Source organism: Oncorhynchus tshawytscha, linkage group LG29, assembly GCF_018296145.1.
Source record: "Oncorhynchus tshawytscha isolate Ot180627B linkage group LG29, Otsh_v2.0, whole genome shotgun sequence".
NCBI lineage: Eukaryota > Metazoa > Chordata > Actinopteri > Salmoniformes > Salmonidae > Oncorhynchus > Oncorhynchus tshawytscha.
In genome coordinates this window covers 15,739,537-15,749,157 of record NC_056457.1, presented here as the reverse complement: position 1 = coordinate 15,749,157, position 9,621 = coordinate 15,739,537, and the positions used below count along the sequence as shown (strand labels likewise).

At 40.7% G+C, this 9,621-nt stretch overlaps 1 protein-coding gene across 3 annotated transcripts; it reads left to right on the top strand.

Annotated features, from left to right (window-relative positions):
* The first annotated feature begins 3,967 nt into the window (after window positions 1-3,967).
* mastl (microtubule associated serine/threonine kinase-like) lies at window positions 3,968-9,579 on the top strand. Of its 3 annotated transcripts, XM_024392807.2 has the most exons (14): window positions 3,968-4,066; window positions 4,171-4,413; window positions 4,618-4,755; window positions 4,852-4,991; window positions 5,080-5,168; window positions 5,271-5,377; window positions 5,531-5,690; window positions 5,856-6,028; window positions 6,148-7,290; window positions 7,432-7,573; window positions 7,738-7,758; window positions 8,370-8,483; window positions 8,630-8,731; window positions 8,859-9,579. In XM_024392807.2, the coding sequence occupies exons 2-14, from the start codon at window positions 4,234-4,236 to the stop codon at window positions 9,014-9,016; spliced, it is 2,667 nt and encodes an 888-aa protein (XP_024248575.1). In that variant the 5' UTR covers window positions 3,968-4,066; window positions 4,171-4,233; the 3' UTR covers window positions 9,017-9,579. The 3 variants fall into 3 exon arrangements, with proteins under 3 accessions (XP_024248575.1, XP_024248574.1, XP_024248576.1); XM_024392806.2 differs by having other exon boundaries at window positions 4,019-4,413; XM_024392808.2 differs by lacking the exon at window positions 7,738-7,758 and having other exon boundaries at window positions 4,020-4,413.
* Window positions 9,580-9,621: the final 42 nt, after the last annotated feature.

Here is a 9,621-nt window from a genome sequence, read left to right as displayed (position 1 = left end):
AACAGAAAACATGATTTTTTTTACAGTATTGCCTATTTTGATTTTGTAGCTGGCTTGTGGAAATTGCTCACTTCTGCATCCAGGACAAGACTTATCCCAATAAACATCAACCGGCTATACTTGCAGGAAATTAGCTGTAAGACTGACAGGTAAGATAGTGAGAAGTGCCTCTCCAAGCTCATAGAGTTGATGGTCTGAGTTGATGGTCTGTCATAGTGTGACTCAATTGCAATTATCAAATCAAATCGCATTTTATTTGTCACATGGGGGGAGCCTTTTGGACCTAGACTCTCGCTCAGTTACCACTTGCCGTGTGGTAGCAGAGAAAACAGTCTACAAAAAAGTAATATATGATCTCTGATGAAATGATAGCAGCTTAAGTCTAGAGGGTGTATTGTATGTGTTAACTTCATGCAGGAGAGAGGCAGCCATGAGGATATTTTATTTTGCATAATTTTGTAGAGTGGAGATGGATTTTTTTGTTTTTATTACAATCGTTTTTAACTGTGTATGTTGCTGGTTATTATTACACTATAATAACTGTAGTATACCTTGAACAAATCATGTTGTTTCAAACCATACAGTGTGTAGAGCAGTAATAGTAACAACCTGACATAGGGGAAGTGAGAAAAATAGTACAAAATGGTTGTTTAATTGAATATATCCACATTAACAGTCACACTGGTATTCAGTATAGTATGAATGGCCATGGCCCTACGACTGATTGGCCCATTTGTCTTTTCTCAAAAGTCACTAGAAATTAGCATTCAAAAAATGAAAGCAAAATGCCTCTGGCTACTTCTCCAATGTTTCTCTTTTTTATTTTTTTGCTAATAATGGAGAAGGTGCATAAAAATTGAGGAATTCAGATATGACATCATTGTTTGAGCACTATCCACAGACTTTTAAAACTATGGTTCAATGTGGCTATAAATCAGAACAATCTACTTTTTAATGTTTTCTAATTGCCGATGTCTTGGAGCAAGAATTGGGATAATGTATAGCGTGCTATTGTCAATCCCAAAAAATTGTGGTGGAAAGCACTGTACAATACAACTTATTAAATAAGGCAGGCCACCATCTTTATGCACCTTCGGCAATGTCAGCAACATTGTTGGCAACATTCATATTTTTTTATTTTATTTTAATTTTCTTTTTATTAACAACAAATCAATACATAAAGCACATGAGGGAACACAAGCATACATAGATTACAAACAATGGACAATCGAGCTAGGGGCGGGGCTGGGGGCGGGGCTAGGGGGTACAATATCACATTACAATTACACAAGGACCTTAAGGGACATACACATACTTACAATTCTAACAGCTTTTTTGTTAGTAGAGCATTTAACCATCTTAAAATACAGGTCAATTTCTTTTTGTAGGGTACGAAAATTTGGTTTTCTGTTTGTAAATTTACATTTGTGAATATGAAATTTGGCCAGAAGAATAATGAAATGAATTACATAAAAATGTTTCAGCTTATTTCTATTGTATGTAAAGAATCTAAACAGTACATCTCTCCACAACAGTTTTCTTACATGCATACAATGCCAAAAAAGATGCAACACTGTTTCTGGGTGGTCATTACAAATGGAGCAATTTGAGTTGATGTTTTCCTTAAACTTCTTTATATCGTGGTTGGCAAGATAATATTTATGAATAATTTTAAAGGAAACTTCCTTAATTTTGTTAACAAGTAGGTATGTGTGTGGCAACATCCAAACTTTTTTCCAACAGATATTATCAATAAATCCCTTCCAATAAGGCATGACATAAGGTAAAGATACAACATCCTGCTGAAACAAGGTTTGTATCGCTCTGTTGTTGAATGGACCAAAAGAGAAACAAATCTTTCCTACTGATGAGTCAACAGGAACAATAGAAGGTAGGCTCTGAGGGTCAGGTCTTGACACGTTCCTGAATAACATAGCAACACCTGAGGGAATGGCATCTAAAACAATTGCAAATCTTTAGGTGTTACAGGGACCTTGTAAAGTGATAAGAATTCTTTATAACTGAGTGAAAGACCCTCTGCATTTACCAGTTGGCTCACCAATAGGATATTATTTTGGAACCAATAAAAACAAAGAAGTATTTTTATACAATATATCCCGATTATTCCATATATAATATCTGTGTGGAGAAAAATTGTGTTTATAAATTAAGGACCATGACAAGAAAACCTGCCGATGAAAAGCAGAAAGTTTCACTGGAACTTTGTCAATATTATAATTGCAAAACAACATGAAGTTAAGGCCACCAAAAGTAGAGAAGACATGATGAGGAATAAAATTCCAGATAGAAGTGGGTCTTCTTAGGAATTGTTTTATCCAATTGATCTTAAAAGTATTATTTAAAGTAGTAAAGTCCAGAAAACTCAGTCCACCATTCTCATAAGTGTTCATTACAACAGTTTTCCTAATGCAATGGGTACGGTTTCTCCAAAGAAAGTTGAAAAGCATCTGGTCTCTCTCCTTGCTTATTTTACTGTCAAGATATAAAGATAGAGCACCATATGTTAGTCTAGAGATACCTTCGGCCTTGGTTATTAGGACTCTACCTTTTAAAGATAAGTCCCTCTGTAGTCATTGATTTAGCTTCTTCTGTTTTTTTTTTAATAAGAGGGTTAAAATTTAGTAAGCCTCTAGACTTCTGATCCTTTGTAATGGTTATGCTTAAATATGTAAGTTCTTCTTTTACTGGAATACCATAATATGAAGGTGTCACACAATCTTTGACAGCTATGAGTTCACATGTATTAATGTTAAGATATAGACCAGACCTTTGGGAAAGGATTGTATCACATTGATCGATATGGGAATTTGGTTAGCGTCTTTCAGAAAAAGTGTAGTATCATCAGCCAGCTGGCGTATAATCATTTCTTTACCAGCTATGTAAATACCTTGTACAGGACTATTATTTAAAGAATTTGCAAGAAGTTGGTTGATTAATAAAAACAGGTATGGAGGGATAGGACAACCTTGCCTAATTCCTCTCTTTAACTCAAATCTAGGTGAGGTGCCATATTTCAATTTGATAGAGCTGTTACCATTTGCATAGAGCGTCTTAAATCAAATCAAATGTATTTATATAGCCCTTCGTACATCAGCTGATATCTCAAAGTGCTGTACAGAAACCCAGCCTAAAACCCCAAATAGCAAGCAATGCAGGTGTAAAAGCACGGTGGCTCGGAAAAACTCCCTAGAAAGGCCAAAACCTAGGAAGAAACCTAGAGAGGAACCAGGCTATGTGGGGTGGCCAGTCCTCTTCTGGCTGTGCCGGGTGGAGATTATAACAGAACATGGCCAAGATGTTCAAATGTTCTTAATAGCCTTACAGAAAAAAATCCCCAAAGCCAAGTCTCTCAAGGGAGTGGAAGAGAAACTGATGCTCTTGCTCTACTGTGTCAAATGCTTTATAAAAATCTAAAAATAATATGAAGCTATCCTCAGTTATTAGGTCTGAGTAGTCAAGTATGTCTAATACTAGTCTGACATTGTTAGAAATATGTCTGTTCCTCGTGAATCCAGACTGTGTTTCATCAATGATTGCATCCAGGACTTCTTTAATTCTTTTTGCAAGTAGTAAGGCTTATAATCTTATAGTCATTATCAAGAAGACAGATTGGACGCCAGTTATCGATGAGCAGCACTTATTTTTTAGGCTTTAGGTATCAGCGTTATTAACCCCTGACTCATTGTAGGAGGGAGAACATTGTTTTTAATACTCTCTATGTTGGCAACATTCGTAACAAACAGCATTCAAAATATGTATGACGTAACATATTATTTTGATACTAGGTGTCCTACCCGTTGCCTGATGCCAATTCTTCTAGAAGAGTAGCTCTAGAAATAAGATGGCCCAAAAACTCAATTGTATTCATTGAATAATTCATACATTTATTATTTGGCCAAATCTGCCTTTGAAGTGATCTGCATTTCAAGTGTTTATATTCGTATAGGCACTATCTTTGGCCACGAATAGTACGTCACGCAGGACCCCTATTTCTGTGAGCGGATTTCAAATTTCAAAACAAACCGCGCCTTGTCTTGTCTGTCAGGTTAGTGAAAAGATTTGTGTCATAAAACTTCATATCGGTATTTTGAACTGTAACAGCTTACTAGTTTAATTGCATGCACGCTTTTTGTTTTTAATTACTCTCAGGATGTATTCCCCTTGAAGAGTTGCAAAAGTTACGCTAACGTTAGCTGCTAGTAGGTGCCAACTATGGATGCGGGTGAAAAGCAGGGTGCGTGCTCCCTTTCCTGTGCAGATGGGAAGGTATCCGATATGCCAAAACCTGCCTCAATCGAAGACTTCGTTGTTTTGAAGCCCATCAGCCGTGGTGCCTTTGGAAAGGTTTACCTTGCACGGAAGAAAAGCAATGCACGGTTATATGCAATCAAGGCAAGTGATCAACATTTTACCACTGCTATGCATCTGCTCGAGAGCATTTAGAATTTGATGTTATGTGAACCATCAGTAACCGCTGTTAATGTAAAGGAGTTGGAAAGCATTTAACTTTAAAAAAATATATATATTTTTTATTTACCTAACTTACATTGACCTTTGAGGATAATAACACTTTACTGGCTATTCACTTTCCTCCAGGTGGTGAAGAAAGCAGACATGCGCGACAAAAATATGGCAGATCAGATGAAGGCAGAGCGGGACGCATTGGCCCTCAGCAAAAGTCCCTTTGTCGTGCACCTCTTCTACTGTCTCCAATCAGCAACAAACGTGTATTTGGTATGTGGCCCTAAAAAAAATACAAATGACAACAGTGAGTGACGCATGTCCCTGACCTGACTTTGGTATATTGCCTCTGTACATGTTTATCCACAGGTGATGGAATACCTTATTGGAGGGGATGTGAAATCACTTCTTCACATCTATGGGTATTTTGATGAGGACATGTCAGTGAAATACATTTCAGAGGTGGCACGTGCTTTAGACTACCTCCATCGCCATGGAATCACCCACAGGTACTTTTATAACTACTCATCTTCAAAATATTTGTGTTTATTTCACATTTTAGTATAATTGAGTTTTGTATTCTGTTCAATCTTTTAGGGACCTAAAGCCGGACAATATGCTTGTGTCTAATGAAGGCCACATCAAGCTTACAGATTTTGGCCTCTCCAAAGTCAAGCTTGACAGGGGTATGGGCACAATAGCGTACACTTAATTAACGCATCCACCTACATCTCCATCTGCTTGCAGGCTTTTGTTGTGTTTTACATTTTAATTCCTTTTCCTCCCAGAATTGAGTCTTGCCGATATCATGACAACCCCATCTTTGGCAATGCCTAAACAAGATTATTTCCGCACCCCTGGTCAAGTCCTGTCTTTGATCAGCTCTCTTGGACTTGTGAGTAAAGTTAATTGTATTTAAATATGTATTCATTTAGAAAACATCAGTAATGATAATATGTGTGATATGATTGGTTTGTGTAGATACAGTACATTGTTTCCTGTTGCCAGATTAAACATTTATTCTGTGCTCTCATCTCATCAAACACAGAACACGCCAGCAGTGGAGGGCAAGCGGCACAGCAGCGGCTCGGCTGTGTTTAGCCCTATGTCATGTGGGAAAATTGAACAGCGGAAAAACTCGCTCAGTTCGCCCTTGAGGAGACAGAAGGAATACCTGCGTTCCCCTGTCTGCCTTAGCCGGACTTTGGGTATGTCTCTTCAATTCTACCTCGGCAAACCACCCTGTGTTTCAGGTTTTCATTTTTATCTATAGAGGGCAGACTGGTCTGATATGTAGTCAAACCTGTCCTGAGGAGAAAGTGGATTCTGTTCCCTCAAACTGGTTCTAATCAGTCTTTGCTTTGTTTTTTCAGGACCCAACAGCTGTGTGTTCAGCCCATATGCTTTGGCCAAGAGCCTGACTCCCAGGCTGCTCAAGTCCAGGAGGAGGTTTGACACCATGAGCACAGGTGGCAGCCAATCATGCATCTTCCCCTCCACCACTGACTCTGAGGGAGGTGTCAGCCCACTATGGGAGCTGGAGCAGGTCAAGCCAGTAGCAAATAAACATTTTGTTTTCAAATATCTGTATTTGTGGGTCATTGGTTATTAGAAGATATGTATGTTGTATTCCGTTTTGTTACTGTATTCCGTTTCCTTTTCTAGAAGGAGATTGAGAACGTGCCATACCTATATGGTAGGAATGCAAGTGGACAAACGGGAGGAAAGGTGACCTCTGATATTAGGATGCTGGGCCAGGGCTCAGCCCTGGCATCGTTGGACAACTTGGAACTACGTGGACAGCTCCACCAAGAACCCAGTACCGGAGAACTGTCCAGGAAGGCCAAACAGGAACCTCATGTTGGAAAGAGGCTTCAGTTTAACGAGGTGGAGCAATCTGCCCCACCCAAGAAGCCTGAACTCTCTCAACCAGTCAGAGGCAATGTTTCTGGAGCTGAAAGTATCTGTGCCACCAAAGGGAAACCAATGGAAGTCCAGTCTGGGGTAACCTCAGCAGTAAAGAGAGGGTTTGAGGAGGTGGAGAAAAGTCCTGAGCAGTTGGAATCGCTTTCCAAGAAGAGAGACTCGGAGTACCAGAGATGTTCTGGGGTCCCAGAAGTGGCTTTGAAGTATCGTACTGGTCTGACTGGGGTGTTTGCCAATGTTCAGTTGGAGGAGTTTGGATCTAAGGGTCAAGGGACTGCTAAAGGACAGGTGCCCAAACGCTCCAGTCCCATTGCTGTGACTAAAAACCTCCTGTGTGAGTTGGATGACCTAGCAGAGGGGGTCTTTGTTGAGGGCAGGTCTTTTGGTGAAGACCATGAGCTGAGCAGCAGCCTGAGCATCGACTCTGAGGGGTCGGTTCATGAAATGTCCATCAATGTCAACAGCCCAACCCCAAAGTGGTCGACTCATAGTGCCAAAGAAGGGCATTTGGCATTGTTAGAGCTAGACAACAGCGAAATATCACTGCCACCTCAGCCACCCACCTTCGCTAGTATAGGAACAGCACTGCTGGGCAACATGCTCACCCTGCGAGGAGGCGTATCCAAACGCTCCTTCCTTGACAGAGTCCCCGAGCTGGACCCCATCGTGACCAAGTCACCCTCGTTCCTCAAGCCCAGGAACATGGTGGCCTTCCGGAGCTACTGCAGCTCCATCAACCGCTCCAACATGTCGTGGAACTCACGCCTCAGCCTGGGCTCAGTGGAGGCCATGGATATGGCTACCTCAGCCTCCTACCACAGTATGCCTGCTGCTGTCACACCAGTCCAGAAGAGACCCAACTCCAACAGCTCCCTCTATCAGGTAGATCTACTGAGTCGAGGCTCAGGGGTGATGGCTACGTTCAAATGTATGACCTGAATATAGCTTATTTTTTTTCAGGGAACCTACATTACACAACACTGTTTTATCCCAGTTATTTATTCATTTGTTTTCTCATTTCAGACCCCACAGACGATGACAACATCCCACACTCCATTCAGGACCCCCAAGAGTGTCCGACGTGCTCCGGTACCTGTGGAGGGAGTGCCGATTTTAGGCACCCCAGACTACCTAGCCCCAGAGCTGCTATTGGGGATACCACATGGTAAGAGACACTGGGGAGGGTGCCAGTGGGGGGGGGATTCAAAATATTTCTGTATGCATGTTGGTAAAATTTCTGTCATCATCCTAACAACTATACATAAAGGTATAAATAAATGCCTGTTGAGAAAGCAAGTTCAGCAATTTTAACAGGCATTATTTTTTTAGTTTCAGGATATCTTAATTGTGGTAAGTTGATCGTAACCTTGCTAACTGCCAGGGAAATGCATGTGCTTTCAGCTTCCCTGCATTCACTGTCTAGTACCAGAGGAAATGGCTGCCTGATTCAATATTACGTGGATAGGTTGCAAAATGCCGGTTCTGATTCCCCATTGTAATTGCTGCTTCTGGCCCCTTGTATTGGGTTGGTGTGGACCCATGTTGGGGTTAAATTGAGGGAAATTCTAATGGGAAGCCAATTTTAAGGCATGGTGTTGAAGAGTCTCGGGAAAGTCATGTCAGTGGAGAACTAACATTGGTGACTTCCAGGTGGGCCCTATTATAAAGGCATATTTTCAAGCTGATGAAATCTGTCATGTTTCTAACATTGGTATGTGTTTTGTCCTGGAATATGATGTTTGGTGCCAAGGTGTGGATCTAATGTTGGAAAGAATTTGTAAGAAAAAATATTGACAATTATCTGAAGTTTTACATCGAAACATTAAGCTAAGTGTTGTCCAATTTGTCTAACTCAGTTCCTGCTTCCACCGCTGTCGAATAGAGGCACGGCCTAACAGGAAAATAGCACAGTAACACTACAGTACTGGTACCTAAGAAAAGTGACTCTGTTCCCCCCTCAGACTACATGGTGGACTGGTGGGCCTTGGGTGTGTGTCTGTTTGAGTTCCTCACCGGTGTGCCCCCCTTCAATGACGAAACCCCTCAGCTTGTCTTCCAGAATATTCTCAACAGAGGTAGATATCAGCAGCTGCCGTGGCTGTTTATTGCTTCTGTTATGTTATCAGTGTGACACAAAGGCCTTTACGGCAAAGTAAAGTCATGCATTTCAAAGTGTTTTATATCACCAAAATTGTTTATTTAGTTATTTTTTTAATCTCAGATATCCCATGGCCTGATGGTGATGAGGAGCTATCCCACAATTCCCGGAATGCCATAGAGCTCTTACTCACCATGGATATGAACAAACGGGCTGGCCTCAAAGGTAAGGTTTTCTTTGCCCAATTTAAATGCAGTTCAGTGTAACCAAACTGTAATAATACCATTTCATGGATGCCATTCTGATTGATAGTTAAATGTTTTTGCTACAACCATGTTTTTTTCTGCATCAGAACTGAGGAGCCACGCTCTCTTTGCGGGTTTGGACTGGGATAACCTCCAGAACCAGACAATGCCCTTCATCCCCCAGCCGGAGGACGAAACAGACACGTCATACTTTGATGCTAGAAACACTGCCCAGCACCTAGTCATGTCTGGATTCAGTCTGTAGGTTTGTACACCAGCATTGGGGTGAATTCCAGTCTATTCAGGAAGTACACTGAAATTCCAATTCCTTTTAATTTGGTAAAATTTGGAATTGAGTTTACTTTCTGAATTGAAACGGAATTGACCCCACCCTGTTGTACCCCGACTGTTCCTCTATGCTATTCTCTATCCCTCATCCTCTACCATGCATCACTGCAGTGTTTTCCCTACTGTTATGTAGGCTGGGCAGGTCCCCTATTGAGTTCTGTTTTGGAGTTCTAGTTGGTTAAGAAAAAATAGGATTAATATATTTCTAAATCTTTGTGTGTGAGTTGAATATTTGTACTGTCTGTCAACTTAACGGCATAACTGTCTTTTTATATCACGTAGCACCATGTTTCACTGCTCTTTTATGCGCCTGCCATTTGTAAAGTGACCACTATGATTGATTTCATCTTCATGCAGGTCACATACACTACATCTGTATGGATACTCTCCACAAAATATTGATTTCTTGTAGGATCTTTTAAAACTTTTTTTATGTTCTTATGAGGGAAAATGTACAAATTAAAATGATGCGTGAAGTGATTGCAATTTTTTTTTTTTCCCATGATACACGAAGAACCAACA